The sequence below is a fragment of the Monodon monoceros genome, unplaced genomic scaffold, assembly GCF_005190385.1.
Source record: "Monodon monoceros isolate NGI ecotype Baffin Bay Population unplaced genomic scaffold, NGI_Narwhal_1 Super_Scaffold_17, whole genome shotgun sequence".
NCBI lineage: Eukaryota > Metazoa > Chordata > Mammalia > Artiodactyla > Monodontidae > Monodon > Monodon monoceros.
Genome location: NW_021703773.1, coordinates 5,758,760 through 5,782,863, shown reverse-complemented (window position 1 = coordinate 5,782,863; position 24,104 = coordinate 5,758,760). Strand labels below are relative to the sequence as shown.

At 47.9% G+C, this 24,104-nt stretch overlaps 1 protein-coding gene across 4 annotated transcripts in view; it reads right to left on the bottom strand.

The window, feature by feature from the left end:
* Positions 1 to 4,173, bottom strand: part of RAB11FIP1 (RAB11 family interacting protein 1) — a 29,805-nt gene extending 25,632 nt beyond the window's left edge. For all 4 annotated transcript variants that reach the window (XM_029226552.1, XM_029226553.1, XM_029226550.1 and 1 more), the window contains exon 1: positions 3,757 to 4,173. In XM_029226552.1, coding sequence (XP_029082385.1) covers positions 3,757 to 4,133 — 377 coding nt within the window. In that variant the 5' untranslated portion in view covers positions 4,134 to 4,173. The remainder of the gene's footprint in view (positions 1 to 3,756) is intronic.
* Between the last annotated feature and the right edge of the window lie 19,931 nt (positions 4,174 to 24,104).

Sequence of the window (24,104 nt, the reverse complement as noted above, 5' to 3'; positions counted from 1 at the left end):
ACCTCTCCCAGAAAAACAACTGTCTAGCCCTCCTTAATCACTTGAATTTCCTTTGACAGCTTGTCACTCTTTCTTACTATACTTACAGTTCTTCAAAATGTCTAACCTTTATCAGTATCCAGATCTTTTCACATGCAACCAAATTTCCTCTTGAATCTTCAAGAAATATGAGAAAATGACCCTCCATCAGTCTCTCTTCATATCTGGAAGGCTATCACAGTATCAAGTTTCATCCTGTTTACTTACACAATGGCCTTCCAGGCACCAGCCTGAATATTTATTTTAATCTGTCTTTAAGAGATTATTTCCCCCATTTTTATAGCTCTTAGTATCCTAAAAAGATGTTTTGGGGCTTCCCTGGTGGCGCAGTGGTTGAGAGTCCGCCTGCCGATGCAGGGGACACGGGTTCGTGCCCCGATCCGGGAAGGTCCCACATGCCACGGAGCAGCTGGGCCCGTGAGCCATGGCCGCTGAGCCTGCGCGTCCGGAGCCTGTGCTCCGCAACGGGAGAGGCCACAACAGTGAGAGGCCCGCGTACCGCAAAAAAAAAAAAAAAAAAAGTTTTGTTTTGTTTTGTTTTGTTTTGTTTTGTTTTCAGTCTAGGACCCCAAACTACATGAGACCGGACAGCAGAGAAATCCACATGCTAGTCACCTGATTCTGCCTCCTCTCAGATTCACGTCTGTTTTATGATCACGGGACTTAACTGATTCCCATTTAACCGGGGCCCAGCTGAGACCCCAGATAAGTATGCACGAGTCGGCCCTCTGTATCCACAGGTTCCACATGTTGGATTCAACCAACCTCAGATCAAAAATATTCGAAAAAAAAACATTCCAGAAAGTTCCCAAAAGCAAAACTTGGATTCATGCACTGGCAACTATTTATATAGCATTTACATTGTATTTACAACTATTTACATGGCATTTATATCGCATTAGGTATTATAACTAAGCTAGAGATTATTTAAAGTATACAGGAGGATGTGCAGAGGTTATATGCAAATATTAAGCCGTTTTATATAAGGGACTTCAGCATTCGCAGATTTTGTTATCCCGGGGGTGGGGGGGGTGGAGGTCCTGGAACCAATCACCCTCGGATATGAGGGACAGTTGTATAAGTGCAAAATCAATTCATTTCCATTTTTTCTTAACTAAAGGGGCCAAACACTCTTCCCTGTTAAACGGATCCTATCTATATGTCAGCCTCTGTTTAGTGCTTTAAAGATATGTATCATCACACTAAATTTGAGGTCTGCAAAATCTGAGTCATTACAAAAAGCATATTCTCTTGACTCCAGATATATGATACATGGGGGCTTATTAAGAGAACAAATGAAAATATCAGCACAGTTAGCTCTTAATGCCTTGAGTTTTAGCTTCTGGACCCATGGGGGAAAAAAATCATACTCTAGAGGAGCAACTGTTCTCTGTAGAGATGAACACACATGCACACATTAACACACACATACAAAACTGCAGACCAAGATTTGAGCTTTTGTTTTGGTTTTGGTTTTAATGTCTAAGGTGGAGTCAAACCATTAATAGCTAGTTCAAATGATCTTCCTAGCCCAACCAGTTTCTTTCCGTTGAATTCCCACCTCTCAGTGTATATCTCATGCTCCAAATCACAGCTACCTTGGGCACCCAAGTGATGTACCAGGACATCAGACAGGCTTAGTTTAACTGGGTTTCCCCAGCACCTTGGAAAGTCCCAGTAAGTGACAGGTGGAAAGCTTGCAATTTCACCTACTTCTAGCAGAACAAAGAAGGCTTCCTTTGCAGTTATTAAAAATCTATCAACTAAAAAAAAAAAAATCTATCAACTAAGTACCATTTTCCTATAAGCTGATATTCTAAGTGGTCACAAGCTCATATGATAGAGACAGGAGTAATCATCTAAGTTTAGAATTACATCAGAGAGGATGAGAAAAATGGAGAGGCGGAGACTGTACCCTTCCTGAAACAGGGAACTTGAGGAGGTTTTCATTCCTCCCAAAGCAGTAACAGAACCTTTTGAATCTATACACGGGGCTCCATTAATCCAGCAACCTGGAAACATCTTATAAACATCAATTAAGTCTGGCCACAAGCTCCATTTATACATAGGGCAACTTGGATGTTTAGAGACCGAGCAGCCTAAAGCCCAGCAATGAGGGCGAGAGTGGGCACCAGACCCAGGAATCTGGAATCCCCATCTCTGGCAGGAAGATGCTATCTATCTTTCAAGGGAATAAAAGGTTCACAGAAGAAACAGATGGCAGAGACAGACGATAATATCCACACATCTCGGGATGGGACAAGACAAAGGACGGCCAATGGTGCCTAGTTGAAGCTGGAAAGGAAGCCAACCCCAGGCCCCAAATGTCATTTAGTCAAATGGAAAATTAGCATTGCTTCAGCCCCAGCTCAGCAAAGACGCTGCTGCTCACCTTATGGCTTGTAAGTTGATGCCACAAAGATACCCCATCCATCCTCACCTCAAGGCTCTCTCTTTTTATCTGATTTGAGTTCAGAAATGCCTGTTCATCTTTGGCCAGATAAGAGGAGCAGGTATTACAGTTGCAAGCACCCTACAGAAAGGGGAGTCTGGTAACTTCAAATCCTCTGGCTCTTCCTGTCTCCTTCACAAGGGAAAGCTGAAATACCGTTTATATCTAAAACACACAATATGAATCAGAGTGCTTCGTAAACCACAGGAGTTAGGTGATAACATGACTGCCTTGCATATTTAAGGTCCAGCAAAGTAACCAATTAAGCTAAGCGAGGCTAGTTGTTGGTACACTAGATGAGCATAATCAAATGTTCCCTTCCAAACACCTGCGAAAGAGAACAAATAAATCGGTAACACTTTGGAGTGCACAGGGTTTCGCCCTGCTTTCCCTGCGGGACTCTGATACCCTAAAAGAGAAGTCTTGGGGGCGGGGGGGGGGGTTGCGGTGGCTACAGGTGAGCAGCCATCCCCTCCCCACTACCCAGTAGGACCAGAGAACTTGACAAACTCCGGACAGAAACAATGCTTACTTTTCAGTTCAGCTCGGCCAAGGGCAGGCCCTGGCTCCAGCCATCAATGGGAAATCCTTACTCCTTTGGGGCCCGGGGCAAACACAGTATTTTTCGGTCTGAAAGTGAAGACCAAACTGTTCTAGCATTCTTGAGGGAGGGGCGGAGAGGAGGGCGGGGCAAATTCTCTTGACCAACCCCTTCGGCGGCTGTGAGGTCGGGTTGGGAGATAGCCCTCCCCAGGCAGCCCGCATTCCCCGTTCCCCAGTCCCCACCGCACTGTAACGCCCCAGCTCAGCCCCTGGGCGAGCCTCTAGGGCCCTAGTGTCAGTGGCTTTCACTGCTCCAGTGGGTCCTCCCTGCGCCCTGGCCCAGCCATTCTCAGCTCAGTGTCCAGTACAATCAAATACCCAGGAGGTTTTCCACGGAGGCTAATGCGTACATCAAATATACACGCTACTCAACTAAATAAGAGTAATTCGTCAGCCCACAGGTAGTTTCGATTCATCAAAAATTCATTAAGTGATTACTAAGTTCCAGACGCCGAGCGCCGTCCTGCAGATTCAAAAACGCTCCAGGTACCCGAAGCCACACACTTGGGAGAGCCCAAGAAGGTGAAGCTAGGTGAGAATACTAGTACGGGCCGAGGGGATCCCTCTAGAAAGGCCTCGCTCCGTTCGTCCCCTCCGTGGGGACACACTCAAAAGGGTCTCGGCGCCCAGACCACGCGTCCTCGCCCCCGGCCCGCACTCACTGGGTCTTCCTGTGGCCGTGGTCCCGGTGCAGCTCCCGCAGGTCCACCTCGGCGCGGCCCAGGAACTTGTCGAGGCCGAGCAGCGCGCGGTGCAGCACGGTGAGCTGCAGGGTGGCGGCGGCGGCGGGCGCTGCCTCAGCCGACAGCAGCGGCGGTAGCTCAAAGGTGGCCTCCTCCCGCCACACGGGCGCGCCCAGGCTGCGCTCCGACACGGAGGTGGCGTACTTCTCCTTGCCCACCTGGATCACTGCGTACGCGTCGCTCGTGCCCCCGGGGCCCTTGGCCCGCAGGCCCCGAGCCTGGAGCACCGTCACCTGCACGTGCGTTGGGGACCACACGGCCCCCGGGCCCCTGCCCGCCGAGGCCGCCAGGGACATGGTGGCTGCGCTGCGGTCCAACCGAAACTGAGAAGATCGCCGCGACCCGCAGCCCCTACGGCCCGCCCCGCCGCGCCGGCCTCTTTAAGGCTTCCGGCCACGCCCCCTCCGTGCCTTGCCCCTCCCGGCCCCGCCCCGCCACCCGCCCCACCTGCGGGTGCTGGGCCCGCCTCCTCCGCGCAGGCCGGGCGAGGCTCCAGGGCGCCGAGGACTGGGCGGGCTCGGCGCGGACGGGGGCGGGGCTTGAAGAATTCGGGTCTGAGAGGTGCTAGGTGAGGGCAGGGGTCTCCGACTGCCAAAGGTCTCCCGGCCCAACCGGAAGTGGCCAGAGCAGCTACTGGGGAGCCACACCTCATTTCCAATCTGGCCTTGCCAACCGGCAGGTGTGTGACCTTGCACAGATTACTTAATATCTTTGGGTCTCAGTTTCTTTATCTGTAAAATGAGATAACAATCACCTCATAGAATTGCTATAAAAAAATGTTACCTGGCACAGGGTGAGTTCCCAATAAACGGTAGCTACAAGGGTAATTATGAATGCGTTCCCAAATTCGTTGCTCTTCCTACTTTGGCCGCGGGGGGCGTTGCTATGGAGGAAAGTGGGTTCGGGGAAGGTGCCAGGTGAGGGAAGAGCGAGGAGGATCTTTTGAGGGCCCGAAAAGGGGAAGGGAAAGGCAGGGGGCGCCTGAGACGGCGTGGGAGTGTTCTGTTTTGCCCCGCCCTGACCAAATAAGGTGAGGCCAAGAGGCTAAGTCGGGGAAGGGGACGAAAGGAGGAACTGAAAATGGGATTGCCCAACGGGGCCCTTCCCCGCAGTTCCCCTTTTCTCCCTGGCTGGACCCTCTGCAGTCTCTCCTCGCTCTTTATCTCTGAGCTCCCAGTCAGGCACTTTCTCGTTCCCAGTTTCCATTAGAGTGGCTGATTCCCTTCATTCCCAATATGCTACTTCAAAGAAATATCTATTGACCATCAGATTGCAAAGGTCACTTTGAAGGTTTTTAGGTTTTAGAATTAAGGAAAGGCCCAGAGAAGCAGAGAAGTGACTCGTTCAAGATCCTGCAACAGAGCCAGGACTAGAACCCAGGTGTCCTGACTCCCATCTAGTGTTTTTGCTGCATCCTTTGCTTCTTCCAGATCCTCAGAACCCCAGTCTTGGATGGCTCAAGGCATTCCTATCTGGACCCCACCCTGATTCACTCTCCTCTATCTCCTGAACAAACTGTAGCCCAGATAATCTTCCCACCTCAGGCATGTACTCACTTGGCTGGCCCATGGCAGTCCTGCCCACCTCTCTGCCAACCCATGTCCTATCCACCGCAAGGCTTCACTCAGATTTCTCCAGGGTCTGGCTTCTGATAGCCCTCTTCAGGGCAGGACCGGGTGGTGACTTGTCTCCTCCAGAACCCCCAGCAGAAACCTGGGCAGCCAGTGGGTACTCAGGAAGTGCTACGGAACTGAAGAGTTGGCAGGTTATCCCAGCCAACCATGAGTACATAGTGTTTCCTTTTACCACGTAAGAAATTACAAGACAGACATTATGCCTCAGGTTTGCAACTGAGGGTGGCTGCAGTGTGGAAAAGGCCTATTTACTAGGCCTTGAAATGTTTAACAGTGATCGGAAGGGGAAAGGAAAGGAGGTACCAGACCTGTAAGCGGCAGGAAAGCCTAGCAGAACTCTGTTGATTTGGTGCCATTTCCCTGCTTGACGATCTGTTAACCTCATTCAACCTTATGGCTCCATTTGCTACTATAAAGATATATTGAGAACTGACCTGGTGCCCAGCATGTGCTAGGTGCTACAGACGGAGGGCACAAAACCCTTTGAATGAGACCCAGTCCCAAGGCACGCCCTGACAAATGCTGTAAAGGAAGTCCTGTACCAATAAAATGCTTTGGGTGTTTTGAGGATAGAGCAATTTCTCTAAGCTAGTGGATTTTTTTTAATTTTTTAAAAATTGAAGTATAGTTGTTTTACAATGTTAATTTCTGCAGTACAGCAAAGTGACTCAGTTATACATATATATATATACATTCTTTTTTTATATTCTTTTCCATTGTGGTTTACCATAGGATATTGAGTATAGTTCCCTGTGCTACACAGTAGGACCTTGTTGTTTATCCATTCTCTATAAAATAGTTAACATCTTAAGCAGGTGGATTTTTATGAAGGACATGGCATTGAGCTGGGCCCTAAAGGATATGCCAGATTTGAAAGGCAGAGAAGGGAGCATGGAGGAAGAGCCTTTCAGGAGAGAACAGAACAGCTAAAGCAGGAGTGTGGAGGTCAGAGTACCCCAGTGGGGCTAGACTGTGGGATACTTCAGGAGGGCGTTGGGGGTAGGTGGTGGAGATAAGGCAGCCCAGGTAGGCCGGGCCAGATCACGCAGACCATGGACACCAGGCCATGGTGTGTATACAGAGTTCTGGACCAGGTGAGCCCGCCTCCAGAGGACTTTGAACAGTGGTGTGATCAGGTCGTAAGGCAAGGTATGACCAGAAGCAGCCCAGCAGCCAATAGCGCGGTAGGTCACAGCCAGACACCGGCCTTTGTTTTCACCTGGAGACTGTCTGCCTCCAGCCCCATTCTGCCCCACCCCTGACCCATCCTTGGTGACTATTCTAAGTTGATGCTACAATAAATAAGGCTGTACCATACTCCCCTCTTGGCTGCCCTGCCTGTCCACTGCTCCACTGCCTCCCAGCCAGACAAAGTCAGAGATCTGCCATCCAAACTGATCCTAGGAGTAAAGTTTTTCATCTCCAGCCTCACCTCCTCTCCCACACACACACGGTTCCCCGGGGGAGACAGAGCCAGGAGTGAAACCCAGAAGGACAGCCCCACAGGCTGAGTATGACACGGAGCATCCCCTCCACTCATGGGAAGGATATGAGGACAGGCGGGGTGCGAGAGGGGAGGAGAAAATAGGATCCCCTGGTGACCTCATGTGTTTGGGTCTCTGTCAGACACAGATAGGCTCTGTGGTTAAAGAGGAAGTGAGAGGTTGGGGGAGGACAGGGCAGCCTCGCCACCTCAGAGAAATCCCGGTCCATATTCTTCTCTCTGGACACTGGACACGGGCAGGGGTTAACTCAGAGGAGTGGGGCTCACCGGAGGCGGGAATGAGAAGCTTGCCGATGGAGAGATGCCAGGAGGTCCAGCACAGGGCGTGCTTGGGAGCTGGCTGATCGCCCTCCACACGCCTCGGGGTGACTTTTCCCCCTCCCCAGCTGGAGCACACTGTCCCTGAAGGCCTACCTACTGACCGCTCAGAGTCCAAGAGGCTGTCTTCTTCCAGCTTTGTAGACAGACCCTCAGGCCACGTGGGGCAGGGGGTGGACCGGTGGAGCAGGCCCAATGACGAGGGCAAGGCTGGCACTGGGCCCGCTGACCCCTGGCCGGCTCCCTGAATTCCGGGAGTGTCTGTAAACACCTCCCATGGCCAGGGTGCGGAGGGATGACAGCTCTCCCCTCTTACCCCGCCCCGCCTGGGGCTCTGACTGGCAGAGGAAGGAGTTTCAGCAGACAAGGCACCTGACAGGTTCGACTGGAAGGGTCAGCCGCCTGTCCTCCTCCCAAAGCAGCAGGGCGGAGAGCACCTGGGCCCGGGCCTCTCGTCAGGCGGCGCTGGGCCTCGCCGTGGGGTCTCTAGCACAGATATGCTCTTAGGCTCATCCGGGAAGGTTTCCCCTCTAAGACATGGTGCAGAGCCAGACTAGACGGGAGACAGGGCCTGTGGAGGGGGAGGCGTCACTGCCCCGCCAGCGGCCGACCTCCCTACGGCCCCTCGACATCCCCCAGCTGCAGGCACACGACCTCAGAGGTCATCCTGGCGACTCTGAAGGGGCCCACATGCTCCCCCGAGGGAGGAAGAGAAAGGGCGTGGTAGGGCTGCCTGTCAGCCTGTTCTCCTTCGCCCCAGTCTCTGGGGGGTAGGGACAGCCTTCTTCACACATGACTCATTCACTGGGGCTCTGCCTGAACAGCCCTCTGGCTGCTCCGGTCCAGCTGCCTCTGCCTCCTCTGGCCCACTCGGTTGACCAAGATTCCCTCCAAGGAGCAAGGACTTCCTGCTTCTTCATGGAGTCAGTGAGCACCAGGCTCTTTCCTGTGCCCCAGGGGCTGTGGCAGTGAAGAGGTTGAAAGCATGGCCCAGCGGACAGAGGAGGGTCTCAACAAGAGGATGGCTCAGCCATCTCCCTACAATCTTGGTGACAGTACTACTTTGTTTAATGAAGCTTGCCTCACGGATTACGCAAAGGTATTGCCTTTCCAACTTGTCAGGTCCCTTCAGAGAAGGCTCCTGAATCCCACAGCTGAAAAGCTCTAGGGAATGTGCAGCCCTCACCTTCCCACTTTCTGCCCAAAGCTTTCCCTCCCGCCACTCCCATTCAGAACTGCTGCCTTTTCCTAGCTTTTTTTTTTCGGGGGGCAGACACGGAGGGGGGTGGCCAGGTCACATGCAGGATCTTAGTTCCTCCACCAGGGATCGAACCCGTGCCCCCTGTAGTGGAAGCGCAGAGTCTTAAGCACTGGACCGCCAGGGAAGTCCCCCTAGCTTATTTCTTGTACTCGGAGTCAGCACTGGTTTTACTCACTTGCCAGCAGCTCGAAGGCAGGAAAAATGTGGTCCTCACCTTTGCCTTAACCATCTCCCAATTCCTTGCCAATGGAAGGCAGCTCAAGTTAGGTAGAAGAGACATAAAGGACTCTTGAACCTTCAACATTAGTCCATTTAATCCCTGCTACCGCCACCTCCAGCAGTGCCCTGTATTACTGTCTTTTTAAAATATAAGGTTTAGGACTTCCCTGGTGGTGGATTGGTTAAGAATCTGCCTGCCAATTCAGGAGACATGGGTTCGAGCCCTAGTCCGGGAAGATCCCACATGCCGCAGAGCAACTAAGCCCGTCTGCCACAACTACTGAGCCTGCTGCACTCTAGAGCCCGCGACCCACAACTACTGAGCCCGTGTGTCACAACTCTGAAGCCCGGGTCCCTAGAGCCCGTGCTCCGCAACAAGAGAAGCCACCGCAACGAGAAGCCCACACATCACAACGAAGAGTAGCTCCCGCTCACCGCAACTAGAGAGAAAAGCCCGCGCGCAGCAACAAAGACCCAACGCAGCCAAAAATAAATAAATTAATTAATTAAATAAATTATAAGGTTTATACTTTCTGAGTATAAAAAAATACATGTTCATCATAAGAGCCATTTTCCACCTTTCCAGAATCAACTTCATGGCACATAGGGGCAAAGTAGAAGTTTTGAGTGTTTACTCCTCCTTGAATTCTTGCATTGGAAGCTGCCCCTCAAGATGTTGTTCTCTTCCTGGCATCTCTCAGAAAAGCCATGAGCCTCCACTTTCTCAACCGCCGCCCCCCCCCGGACCACTGGGGACCCCACCACAGCAGAGCCAGCCAAGAGGAGGATGTAAACAACCCCATCAACCTTTTACTCCGCTTCCCTTTTGAAGCCACGACACATGGCACAGGGCTGATGGCTATGTGGACTTTTGCCACCCTGAGGAATCGTGATGTAGACCTGGAAGCTTCAAGCCAAGCCCAGCGCTTGATGCTTGGCAAGGTCCAAGGGAGAGCACCAGAATAAAGCCCTTCCACTGCAGGGAGAATGGGTTTGATCCCTGGTTGGGGAACTAAGATCCCACATGCCGAGCGTCACAGCCAAAACAAAAAAAAGGAAGAAAAGTGTTTATATAACATAGGAACAGATTTTTTTTTTTTTTTTTTTTTTGGCTGTGTTGGGTCTTTGTCGCTGCTTGCGGGCTTTCTCTAGTTGCGGTGAGCAGGGGCTACTCTTCGTTGTGGTGCGCAGGCTTCTCATTGCAGTGGCTTCTCTTGTTGCAGAGCACGAGCTCTACGCATGCGGCCTTCAGTAGTTGTGGCTCACGAGCTCTAGAGTGCAGGCTCAGTAGTTGTGGCGCACGGGCTTAGTTGCTCTGCAGCATGTGGGATCTTCCCGGACCAGGGCTCGAACCCGTGTCCCCTGCATTGGCAGGCGGATTCTTAACCATTGCACCACCAGGGAAGCCCAAGAACAGATTTTTTAAAACAAACTTTATTATAGCATTACAGCATGGCCATAATCAAGGAAAGGAAAATGTACTGTAAACATTATATGCAGAAAAGTGCACAAAAGTTTCCAGCCTGGTGAACTTTCACCACCCAGATCAAGAAATAGAACAGGACCAGCACCTGCGGAAATTTCCCCTTGGTTCACCGCCAGTCACTAGGCTCCCCTCCTTTCGAAAGGTAACAACTACCTTGACTTTTATCCCCAAAGATTAGTCTTGCTATTTTTGAACATTATGTAAATGAATCATATATTAAGTATTTGTTTGGGGTCTGGCATCTTTACTTTTTTTTTTTTTTTTTCTCAGCTGCGCTGCGCAGCATGCAGGATCTTAGTTCCCTGATCAGGGATCAAACCTGTGTCCCCTGCAAAGGAAGTGCAGAGTCCTAACCACTGGACCGCCAGGAAATTCCCCAGGGTCTGGCTTCTTTCACTCAGTATTATGTTTAGGAAATTCACCAGTGGTGTTCGTGCAGCAGTAATGTATTCATCTTTATTGTTTTGTAGTATTCCACAGTGTGACTCTACCACAACCTATTTTTCATTCTACAATTGAACTCCTGGCCTCCAGAACTGACGACGAGAGAATAAATTCCTGTTGCTTTAAACCACCAAGTACGGCAGCCACTGGGAACAGGCCTATTAGGAATAAATTTGCTGTACATTCTCATATGTCTTTGGGCACATGTGCGTAAACATACACACACACCTAAGAATGGAATTGCTGGGTCACAGGGTGATTATATGTTTAGCACTGAGAGAGCACCAGGTCATTTTCCGAAGTAGTGATACCAATTTATACTTCCATCCACAATGTCTGGGAGATCCTGTTTCTCCACATCTTTGTCAACCGTGGTATTGTCAGTCTTTCCTATTTTGTTCTTCTGGTGGCTGTGAAGTGGTTTTCATTTGTATTTCCCTGATAACTAAGGGGCTTGTGTGCTTGTTCATTGACCACTTGGATGTGGTCTTTTGTGATATGCCTATTCATTTCTTTTGTCCGTTTTTATTTTCTGTTGTCTGTCTTATTGATTCATAGCATACATATAATATATTGCATATATTATACCTTTGTCCAAAAAAACTCAGGCAAATATCCTCTCCCACTCTGTGGCTTGCCTCTTCACTCTCTTAGTGGTGTTTTGGGGTGAAAAGAAATTCTTACATTTAATGAAATCTGAGTTATCAATTTTTTATGGTTAGTGCTTTTGTGTCCTGTTTAAGAAAACATTCCTGCCTCAAAGTCATAAATATAGTCTCCTTTATAATCCTCTAGCAGCTGTACTGCTTTACTTTCACATTTAGGTTAGCAATCCATCTGGGATTAACTTTATTGTGAAAAGATAATTCTCCAAAATATGAAAAAACCATGACTCATACAGATATAAAAATCAACACATGTTAAATTTTTATTTAACTTATTAAGAAGGAAAGGTGGCAAGGTGTTTCAGCCTGTTCCAAGGTGAATCCGAAGAATAGACACATGTATAGATCAGGAATATTGAAATAGGGACTTCCCTGGTGGTGCAGTGGAGAAGACTACCTGCTCCTAATGCTGGGGGCCCAGGCTCCAGCCCTGGTCAGGGAACTAGATCTCATGTGCATGCCACAACTAAGAGTTCGGATGCCACAACTAAGAGTTCAGGTGCCACAACTAAGGAGTCTGCCTGCTGCAACTAAGACCCGGTGCAACTAAATAAATAAATTTTTTAAAAAAAGGAATATTGAAATAAATGTGCAAACTGAGGCAAAACTGGTTTTTCCACGGTTGGGGGTGTGTTCCTCCACCAGACAGAATTTATTTTTATGAGCTTGGCACTGTTATCAGTTATCTACAAGTTACAGAGGTTTTTTGTGGTTTTTTTTGGGGGGGGGGTTCTTTGGCTCCGCAGCATGGCATGCGGGATTGAACCTGGGCCACAGCAGTGAAAATACTGAGTCCTAAAAACTGGGCCTCCAAGGAACTCCCTACAAGTTGCAGAGTTATAAAATAGCTGCCATAAACTCAAAATCAGAGGAGATGCTACAGAAAATGCAGTTTTCCCCGAAGCAGAAAAATTTCCCTACCATATAGTAGCAGATAGAGGTCAAGATTCTTTTATTTTTCCATAAGTATATCCCATAGATCCAGTGCCATTTATTAAAAAACTCAGCTTTCCCCCACCGGCTCTACAGTGTCCCTGTGATGTGTAGATTTGCTTCTGAACTCTGTTCTGTTCCATTGGTTTATTAGTCTATTCTTTTTTTTTTAATATTTTTATTTATTTATTTTACTTTTTTATTGAATGAAAGATTCTTTAAATTCTACAGTGCTTTACAATTTTCAAAAGTTTCACACACGTGCTTTCATACAATCTCATAATAACCCTTTTTTAAATCCCCTACCCTTACGTTGCCCCTCCCTGATTCCCTCTCCCCACTGGTAACTACTTTGCTCTATATCTGTAAGTCTGCTTATTTTTGTTTTATTCACTAGTTTGTTGTATTTTTTAGATTCCACATATAAGTGATATCATACAGTATTTGTCTCTCTCTGTCTGACTTATTTCACTTAGCATAATGCTATTTGCAGCAACATGGATGGACTTAGAGGGCATTATTAGTCTATTCTTGAATTAATGCCACACCATCTTAATTATCATAGCTTTATAATACATCTAGGTATCTAGTAATGTAAAGCCTTCAGCTTTGTCCTCCCTTTGGTTAGATTTCTTGGTTATTCTTGAGCCTTTGCATTTTCACAACATTTTAGAATCCATGGTTCATTTCTTTATTTTTGCGGTACGCGGGCCTCTCACTGCTGTGGCCCCTACCATTGCGGAGCACAGGCTCCGGACACGCAGGCTCGGCGGCCATGGCTCAAGGGCCCAGCCACTCCACGGCATACGGGATCCTCCCGGACCGGGGCACGAACCCGTGTCCCCTGCATCGGCAGGCGGACTCCCAACCACTGTGCCACCAGGGGAGCCCCCATGGTTCATTTCTTAAAAAAACAAACAAACTCAAATTTTGATTGAGATTGCATTGAGTTTGTAGATTAATTTTGGGGAAATTTGACATCTTTACAATATTGAATCTTCCAAACAATGAGCAGGCTGAACTGCACTTAAACCATCCTATAGAGCATTTATAAGGTAAGGAGGACCTCGAGGTCTATCATCATGAGATATTTTTATTAAGCATAATTAAACATTCATATTGTACTGGGAATGATCTTTATAACGGTTAATCCAAAAACAGAGTAAGATATTCTTCTGAGAATTTACATCCAAGAGAAAATAAATGAATACAGGTAAACATATTTGATGATACTTTCCAAAAATTCATAAAGAAAGGGAGAAATGGTTATATGTGTCAATGGTCCTTGACTAGATCTTTCTTCTCATATAGGAAGACAAACAAAAACTTCTTACAAGTTGTGAAAAACTTTGTGTAGAAAATAATTTACAAACAAATGTAAAAATGAAACCACCATCGGTGCTGTGGAGATACCTCTTGTCAGCATTTTTCAAGTGGTTTTGACTATCACTTCTCCATCAAATACAGTCAGTCTCCTCAGGACCTACAGGACCTAATACTCTAAATTTCTCTGAGAGTAACATCTGGAGGATGAGTAGAAGTTAAGTGGGTGAAGAATGGTCCGAGCAGAGAAAGCAATACGTGCAAAGGCCCTGTGGCAGGAGAGAGCAAGTGATGGGAGGCATTGTAAAAAAGGCTAACTTGACTGGCTCTAAAGAGCAAGGCCAATCATGGTGTGAGAGGAGGCCGGAAGAGTGCTAGGATACACACCATACACAGCCTCAGAGGCCATGGCAAGAACACTTTTCTTAGGGTCAGATTTGTGTTTTGAAAAGATCACTGGCTAGAGTGGAAGATAAAGGTAGGGCTGAGCATGGGTCAAGGGAGGCTAGTTAGAAGGCTATTTCATTAGTGCCAGTGAGAAGTTATGGCAGGTGGACTGAGTAGTAATGGTGGAGAAGGAGGGAAGTGAATGCAGTCTAGAGACTGCAGACGGTAATTAAATACCTACTCTGTGCCGTGCACTGTTCTAGGGCTCGAAGATACAGCAGAAAACAAGACAGGCCAGGTGCCCGCCCTCAGGGAGATTATAACCTGGCTCTAGGTTCCTGGCTTGCATAACTGTGCAAACAATGATGCCATTAACTGAGCTAGGGAACACTGGAAGAAGGACTGGGTTCCATTTTGGACATGTTGAGCTCTCGGTACATTTGAGACACCCAAGAGGATGGTAAACAGACTGGTGGATATATGGGTCTGGAGCTCAGAGGAGGGGTCTGGGCTGGAAATGTATTTCCTTCATCAGATGTAGAATCAAGCCAAGGGTTCCCTATGAGGCTATTGTGGAAAAAAATGACTTTAAAGTTCTTAAAAGCCCTGCTCTTTCACAGAAAGGATGAAAGTTGGCTTCATCTTTACCCTGAGGCTGCATTTGCATGACAGCATCATATATTTAATTCCCCGTCCCCAGGCCCTTTATAAATCTGAGAACACTTAGCTACCTATAAACACTGTCATGAACGCTCTATACTTCCTTGAAATTCTACCCAAAATATATACCAGTTGATATAATGAATACAATGTGATTATTTTTACTCTGTTAATATGACGGATTATCTTCATGGATTTTCAAATATTGAACAAGCCTCACACCACTGGAATAAACTCCATTTATTTGTAGTGTATACTTTAAAATATATATATTGCTGGAAAAAAAGCTGGAAGTAGTACAAGAATTCATCCCAAATAACATCATCCTTGTCTACTGGATACTTGGAATACAGTGGAAAAAATGGCATGTATGTGAATGGGCAGCTGCTACATATCTACACACATGTATATCCATACCCACTATATACCTGTATACATGTAATTTGCTTGTATTTACTGATAACTTTCCTTATTTGTGTTACTATTATTTTTTCACACATAGTGATCCTGAACTCCTTTTTAAATTGTAACAATGTTGATCAAAGTCTGCTTTATATTAGAATTATTTAACCATGTCTATCCTTCATGAACTTCTAAAGGGTAGGACCAGGAATTCCATAGCATCCGGTTAGGATTCGGTGCTTTCACTGCCGTGGCCTGGGTTCAATCCCTGGTTGGGGAAGTAAGATTCCACAAGCTGCACGGTGCAGCCGGAAAAAGAAATAGATAAATAAAGGGTAGGACCACATCGAAATTTCACTGTTTCCCCTAATTCTGCATTCAATGGATGGATGGACTTACATTTCTTCTCCCTTAAGACACATTCATTCATTCCATCTACTAGCGGTCAGATTTGCTTCCATACGTACCTTAAGACATCCATGACGAACAGCTGAAATTGTATACATAACACAAAGAATCATTCCTCTATTACTTTAATTCCTAATTCTATTATCTTGTATGTGTATATATGTATCATGTGTCTGTACGTATATATACATCATCTACTTCTGTAAAGAAAATTCCAGGTACAGTTACAGTTCTGTTAGACGTGAAAGAGGTCAATATGGGTGGTGAGGTGAGAAAAGGGGTGGTCTGGTAATCAACAGGCATCAATCTTAGTGCAGACACTTTAGCTCTGGGACCTTCAGCAAGTCATCTAATTAATTCCAGCCTCAGTACTCTGCAAGGATGGTGTTAAAGGATCTCTGTGATCTTACATCTCTAAAATTCTTTGAAATCCAGTTGGATGGTAAAAATGACTTTTCAACACTGAGAGTCCCCTGACCACAGACCTTTGGGCGAAACACCTCAGAGAAAGCAGGGAACTACATCTAAGTATCTGGTATGGCTACATTCATCTTTTAAGACTGGAGGGAAAAGTGTGGGTTAAAACTGAAAGCCAGGGTTGGTGCTGGAGGTTACAAAACATCAGTCGGTTTGAAAGTGATCCTAGGAAGGTAAGGACCACCTGTTGAGGAAGGAGATGGTAGGCCCTGCAGTTTGAGAATTGCTTAGGTTTGTCACTAGTATAAGAAAACAACTGCTGTCCTGATCGCCCTTGTATGAAAGTTGAGGCCATCGTGCGGTGCCTCGCTTTGACAGGAACAGCCCCAAAAGGGGGTCATTCCAAGTGTCAAGGGAAGCAGATGCTCAGATAGAAAATAGAACCAGGAGAGCGTTAGGGACAAGGAAATTCCCTCTTTCTGTCTAGACCTTGCTCTCTTAGCTTTAGACTCAGAAGAGGTGTGTGCATATATCCTAAGATGGTAGCACTGTCCTGAGGCAGACTAGAGAGTAGGGAAGAGGGACCCCACTAATGGAAAATGAAATAAAAATTCGTAGCCGTCACTAGTTTCCTGTAATTTTCTGCTTCCGTTTTGCTTATCCCATAGTCTTTTCAGAAGTCATTTCAAATGTTCTGACCTTCTGGGTTTAGAGCTTTAGAAGCTCTGCAGGGAGCTCTAAGGGAAAGGTCATGAGTCCACAGCAGCAAAATGGTTACAGGACGCAGCATCCCCAGGCTCCACCCTACCCTAACGCTTGACGGTAACAGCAGCAGCCCTAGAAAGATGCCAGGGAGAGGCCTCAGGAAGGCCAGGGGTCATAGTCAAGGCTGTGCATTTCTATTGCCTTTTTTCATAAGGAGATCCTCTCTCTGCTGTCAGTCGTAGAAGATTCTGGATGTTATGGTGATTAAGGGATGGAGTCATTTTCTTTTTTTTTTTTAAGAATCTTTTTTAAAATTTATTTATGTATTTATTTTTGGCTGCCTTGGGTCTTCGTTGCTGCACGCAGGCTTTCTCTAGTTGCGGCGAGCAGGGGCTACTCTTCATTGTGATGTGTGGGCTTCTCACTGCGGTGGCTTCTCTTGTTGTGGAACACGGGCTCTAGGTGCGCGGGCTTCAGTAGTTGTGGCTCGCGGGCTCTAGAGCGCAGTCTCAGTAGTTGTGGCGCACGGGCTTAGTCGCTCCACGGCATGTGGGATCTTCCCGGACCAGGGCTCGAACCCGTGTCCCCTGCACTGGCAGGCGGATTCTTAACCACTGCGCCACCAGGGAAGCCCTGGAGTCATTTTCTTATATTAGCTCAAGGTTCAGCCAATATCAGAACATCTAACCTTTTAGAGCCGTGTTTTTCTATTTATTTGTACCCTGCCCTGTTTCCAAAAGGATTTAAGGCTGCTTACAAAACCACATAATGGAGTTAAAGAGCATAAATTAGAATAGCAGGGGAAAGGCGAGGCAGAGGAAAAACAAGGGTGAGGGCATGAAAGTGTGCTAAGAGTGAGCGGCAGCCCATGGAGCCCCAAAGGCACACTGGGCTCTGTCCTGTTGGGCTTTTTAAAACTTGCTGAAGCTGTCAAACCAGTGTTGTTTTCATTCCCCAGAATCCTGTCATTGTTGGGGACAAAGCCCAGTGAAACAATCAAATCCGGATTCCCAGGGCAGAAGGAGACCTCTTACCTAATCCGATGCCCCAACCCACGTGGAAAGCACTGCAGTTCACCGACCAGTCCCTGTGCATGCTTTCTGGAACCTGCACTCGCTGGACCAAAGCCCGACATTTAAAAATACATTTAAGGAGATGGCTTTCAAGTGGTTGCTCTGTTTTACTTCAGCGTTGCAGAATCCTCAGAGCAGTTTGAACTTCCTATGAAAAGGGGGGCTCCTGGGACCAGGGGGAGCAGGCAGGACCATCGAGGTCACCCCTTGGGTAGAGGGTGAGTCAGCCTGGCTGGTGGAGGGGGGTGTGAGAACACCTCTAAATTTCCTTGCCCCTCCCAGACAAGCTGCAGATGGCCACCACCCAGGACTTCACCTGAACCGCATTCCGAAGACATCTGCGATGCCTACACACGTGGGAAGTACACCTGAGAGCAGATCTCGGGCCTCCTTCTCCCTGGGGCCGGGTGAGGAGTTCTTTAGAGGTCAAAGAGGAAGAAGATTCCCATCTCCCCCACCCTCCTCTGTACTGGCAGATGGAAGGAGAGAGTTACCAGGCCAGAGCTGCCCAACTTCTCAAGTTTAAAATTCAGGGTTCTTCTTCCCTGCTCCCAAGTTTGCTAAACAGCACCACCTACTGTCTCAGACGTCAGGAAACGGGAAAGAGCGGTAGTGGGTGAGCCTTGCAACGTGCCGTTGATAGAGTAGAATGAGTTTCCCTCCCAGTGCGCCCCTGAGACCCTCGGGAAAAAGCAGAGGCAGAGAAGGACATCCCACAGGCCAGCTTTACACCCTCTCCTCCCGGCCTACCCCACTCCAACCTCCCCTCCACCAAAACACACCAATTTCCCGTAGCTTTATGCTAATTCCATCCCCAGCACCACATCGACAATCCCTCGGACACCAACATACTATTGATAAGACAGGTCCTAAACCCAAATTCCGTCATTGAGCTTCTGCACTTCCTGGTAGGAAGGGGAGGTTAGCGGCTCGGGGTCTGATAGGGTAGACCCCCTAAAAGTTCTCATGGATGATGTGTTGTTGCCCAGTAACTTCTTTTTCGGTAGTGGTAAAAGTCACATAGTATAAAATTTACATGTTTTAAAAAAATTTTTGTTGTAGTTGATTTACAATGTTGTGTTAGCTTCTGCTGTACAGGAAAGTGAATCAGTTATACATATACATTTATCCACTTGTTTTTATTTTCCCCTATAGGTCATTACAGAGTATTGAGAAGAGTTCCCTGTGCTATACTGTATAAAGTTTACATGGTTTGGGCTTCCCTGGTGGCGCAGTGGTTGAGAGTCCGCCTGCCGATGCAGGGGACACGGGTTCGTGCCCCGGTCCGGGAAGATGCCACGTGCCGCGGAGCGGCTGGGCCCGTGAGGCATGGCCGCTGAGCCTGCGCGTCCGGAGCCCGTGCTCTGCAACAGGAGAGGCCACAAGAGTGAGAGTCCCGCGTACCGGAAAAATAAATAAATAAATAAATAAAGTTTACATGGTTTAAGTTGTACCGTCCAGGAGCGCTAAGGACATTAGCTTCTCGTGCAACCAAACTCCAGAGCGCTTTTCATCTTGACTCCAGTACCATTTTCAACACCGTTCTCCCCCCACTTCTAACCTTCTCTTCTCTGTCTCATAGCTCAAGTTCTTCTTGATTGCCATTCGCATTTTTTTCATTGACACCATAAAACCCTGTGTGAGGGCCCGGGAATCCTGCCCGGCAGAGGTACCTGTCTTTGGCTCTAAGGGAGGATTCAGGGAACAAAGATCACACTTAGATGCCAACCCTCTACCTTGACAGATTGGGGCTGCTGCAAGTAGCACAGATTTCTGCAGAACTGCCCTGTCCGGGAGGCGTATTCTGGTTCTAATGTTCTATGGAGCAAGGAGGCGATTAGTTAATAAAAATGCTAACACAGGGACTTCCCTGGTGGCGCAGTGGTTAAGAATCTGCCTGCCAATGCAGGGGACACGGGTTCGATCCCTGTTCGGGGAAAATCCCACATGCCACGGAGCAACTAAGCCTGTGCACCACAACTACGGAGCCCACGTGCCACAACTACTAAAGCCCGTGCGCCTAGAGCCCGTGCTTGGCGACAAGAGAAGCCACTGCAATGTGAAGCCCATGCACGGGCACAAAGAGTAGCCCCCGCCCACCTCAACTAGAGAAAGCCCACAACAACAAAGACCCAATGCAGCCAAAAATAAATAAATTTATTTTTTTTTAAATGCTACCACAAATATTTGTGATATTTTTATGTGCCCACTTAACAAAACAAATATGTTCCTTGTGCTATTTTACATTAAACTGGCAAAGTCAGAGAATAAAGCAAAATAAATACAAAGTGCGGCAAGAAGCATAAAGGAAACAAGAAGGAAAGGAAATAAAATATATTTGTGGGGGAAGGGAGACCTTACTTTGTAGGATGGTTACATACAAGTCTTTGGCGGGGGCGGGGGCGACATTTAAGCTGAGATCTGCGACCCACACCATGAGAAAGAACTGACCTTGCAAAAAGCAGAGAGGGCGTTACTGGGCAGGAGAGACTGTGCAAAGGCCCTGAGACTGGAAGACCTGTTTACATTGGAGGAACTGGAAGAAGACCGGTGTGGCTAGAGTGTGGTGAGCAAGCGAGAGAAGGGCGCTTAACTCCCAAATCACGGTGCGGAGTGAGGGTCCCTGTTACAAGTCCACGGGAGAGGCGTAGGCGAGCACAAGAATTTGGCTTCCCGGGGAAGACCCTAGAGCCCGGGCAGGAGTGGAATCGCGAGCGAAGGCGAAGGCCTGCTGGGGGCGCTCAGGAGCAGTTCCGAGTCCATCCTCCACCACGGCCCCTACCCCGCATCCCACAGGGGGTCAGCCCTCGAGGCCTTGTCCAGGGACCAGAACCCCAGCCTTAGACCAGGGACTCAGGCCGACTCCTAGGTAAAGAACGCCTTTCTCCCACCTCTGGGTTCCCCTCTACCCGCTGGCCGGTGCTTGGCCAGGTGACCTCGCCGCCCGCGGTCGGATGCTCGGCCCCGGGTACCGCCCGCCTCTGCTAGGTCCGCTCCGTCCGGGAGGCTGCGCGCTTGCCCCACCGTGTAACCCCATTCTCGACTTTCCTCAGCTCGAGTTGGGCGTCCTCCCAACCCTGGGCCCCCCAACACGCGCGCGTGCGCGCGCGCGCGCGCACACACACACACACACACACACACACACACACACACACACACACACACACGGGATTTGGAGCTGAGCCTGGGGCCATCTCTGCCTGCGGACAACGGGGTTTCCTGGAAGATGCGCCCAGGGCCCAGGCTTCTCCTTGTGCGTCTGCAGCCACTTGTCGACCAGGGAAAATCGGAACAAACTCGCAAATTTTCTTTTACTGCGAGGTCTTGCTGGGACCCACAGCCGATGGAAAAGGGGAGAAGGCAGCCCCAGAAAGCTCAGTGCGCGCACTACAAACTGCTGGGCTTGGCGCCCACATCTGTGAGCAAAAACACGGGGACGCCTGTCCCCGGGATCCTCTGGAACCCTCTGGAATCCCAGCTTGCCCAGGCTTGGATAACCTTGGAGTCGCGGGCCACCGACAGAGGCGGATTCACTTGAAGACCAAGATCCCCGACAGCAGGTCGGGGGGCGGAGCTGACTGCACTTCGGAAATACTGCCTCCCCGGCGCCTTCCTCCCCAACACGCACACATCAGATACTTGAAGAAGCCTGGACCAGCCAGGTCCCCAGCGGCGTCAGCGATGCCCGGGAGGAACCTGCCCGGCACCAAGAAAGGCGAGGCCTCAGTGTCGGTGCAGAATCTCCGGACCCGGGGCCTGGGACCTGGCCTCCCCGCAGCCTCGCCGGCCGCGACTGCTCTTGCGCGGCTGGTGGCGCCCGCGTCCTCGTGCAGGGCTTTCCGGTCCTAAGAAAGCCTGCGAACCAGTCCCTCCCTCCTACCCGTTCCTTCGTCTCCATGTCCTCACCAGCCCCACGGTGAGCAAGCTTTCCCCTCTGCGCAGAGGACTGTCTGCTCGGAGGGGACGCAGTTCTGCAGCTCTTGATTCTCCGCAAGGCGCAGGCGGTACAGTTGGCTCCGGGCGCGCGAACCCTGGAGGCTCCTCTGGGCCCCAGCAGCCTCCCTCTGGGCCCCGCTCTGGGTGCTTATTACCTCCTCGGGGTTGGGAGCCAGAGCCCTTGGGGGACGAGAATGGAGGGGTGATGGGAACAGCCGGCATGGGGGAAGGCAGCGCCTGTAGCAGGGGTCAAGGCACCGACGGAGCACATGGACCCCTGCAGCCCTTTTCAGCTGTGTGCCCTGGGCTGGGCAGTTTACTGATGCTCACTGAGACTGTAAACGAAGGTGATGATGGTAATAAAAATAAAAGAAAATAAAATAAAATAGCTACCTTTTTGAATTGTTATGAAGATTAAATGACAAGATAGACATAAGTGCTTATAACACAGTTCCAGGTAGCGTTCCACAACCATTAGCCATGATAGTAATGGTCATTGTTACAGTCTGGACTCCTTGGAAGAGCCAGATGCGTTTACTGACAATGTACTCGATCGAAGCCCCCGTGTCTCCAGGGTCCTAGGCAAAGGAAGACAGGCTCCTAGGAACAAAAAATGAAAAAGTATTCCTTCCCGTGCTATTGCCATCCCAGTGTGAAGAAATCCAAACGGAAAAATTGCCCACCTCCTACCATTCCTAAAAAATCACTATTTTCAGTCTTTCATGTTATCCCTGGCTTACATACATAGAATTTTGTGTTCTTTTATCACTTATTATATAAGTATTTCCCTGGTTGCGTAAGTATACTACTTGGTATTGGTATTAATAACAATCATTTTAATGGATCATAATATTCCACTAAATTGATATGATTCCCTTACTGTTGGACTCTTAAGTTGTTCACAAATTTTCATTAGATAATGCCGCTATGTAATCTTCGTTAATAAAACTTTTAAAATAAAAGTTAACCATGATTTATTTTAATATTTTTCTTTTAAAGTTTATTTCTCCAAAAGCTATACAGATCTGATCACTGAGAACCACCTAATACATATTCTTTAAATAAAAGTAGTTTTTTATATGAAAGTAATAAAAAGTTAAAACATACAAATAAAAAATGAATGTTATTTGTAATCCCATCACTCAGAGATGTCTTAGAAGCGTATCCTTCCAGACTTTTCTGAATATAAATATATATTAATTTTCAATGTAATTTGCTTAGAAAAATGGAGTCCTATGGTACATACTGTTTTGTAACCTAATTTTCACTTAAGGCATCATATGTATTATAATAATAGCTAACTCTTAATATGGTGCTTACTATGTGCCAGGCCCTATTCTAAAGTGTTTTACCTATGTTAACTCATTTAATCCTCATAATAGCTCAATGAGGTAACACTCGATTGATATCTCATTTTACAGATGAGGAAAACTCAGTCCCAGGAACGTTAAGCGACTTGCCAAAGGCCACACATATAAGAGGTGGCAGGGGCCACATACTTAACCCCACCTTATGCTTCTGCCTCACTTTACAGGTCATTAAACTGACGTTTATCTTCTCATTCTTAATGAGTGCATAGTGTTCAGAAGAATAGATATAATTTATTGAACCAATCCTCTTGTTTAACACTTAGATATCAATTTTTGATCATAAGAAACTTTGATAATAAACATATTTGTACACACATTCTTGGGCACTTCTTTATTCCCTTAGAATAAACTCTGAGAAATGGAATTGCTGGATCACAGAGTAATCTATTTAGGCAGGGTGGCAAGGAAAACCTCCCTTTTTCAGAACATAAAGCAAGACTTCTGCTTAAGAAGTGAGCGAATAGTCCTCCTGTACAGCAATATTCTCATTTCACCTGGCCACCCACTCACATGGTCACACCCACGTCATTGCATTACCCGAAAATGTACTGTGACCGAGATACTGACTTCATACTTCCTGCCCGCAGACCAGCACCTTCTATACTTCTCTGATTTCAAGACCTCTAACTCACTAGCCCCCATGACTTTTTCATTCTCTGTCACTCCTTTCATATCTTTTTTAAAAACTGAGGTATAATTGACATAACAATAAACTGCACATATTTAAAATGTGCAATTTGAGAAGCTTTGACATCTGTATTCACCTGTGAAATCATCACCACCATCAAGATGGTGAACATATCTACCACCTGCAAAAGCTTCCTTGTGACCCTTGGTAATCCCTCCCTCTCAGGCAACCACTGATCTTTTTGTCACTAAAGATTAGTTTGCATTTTCTAGTATATTATACAAATGGAATCATAGAGTATGTACTGTTTTGTCTAGCTCTTTTACTCAGCATAATTATTTTGAGATTCATTCATGTTGTGTATATTGGTAGTTCTTTTTTTTTTTTTTTTTTAATTTTTTGGCCGCACTGAGCTGCATGTGGGATTTTAGTTCCCCCACCAGGGATGAAACCCGCGTCCCCTGCAGTGGAAGCGCAGAGTCTTAACCACTGGA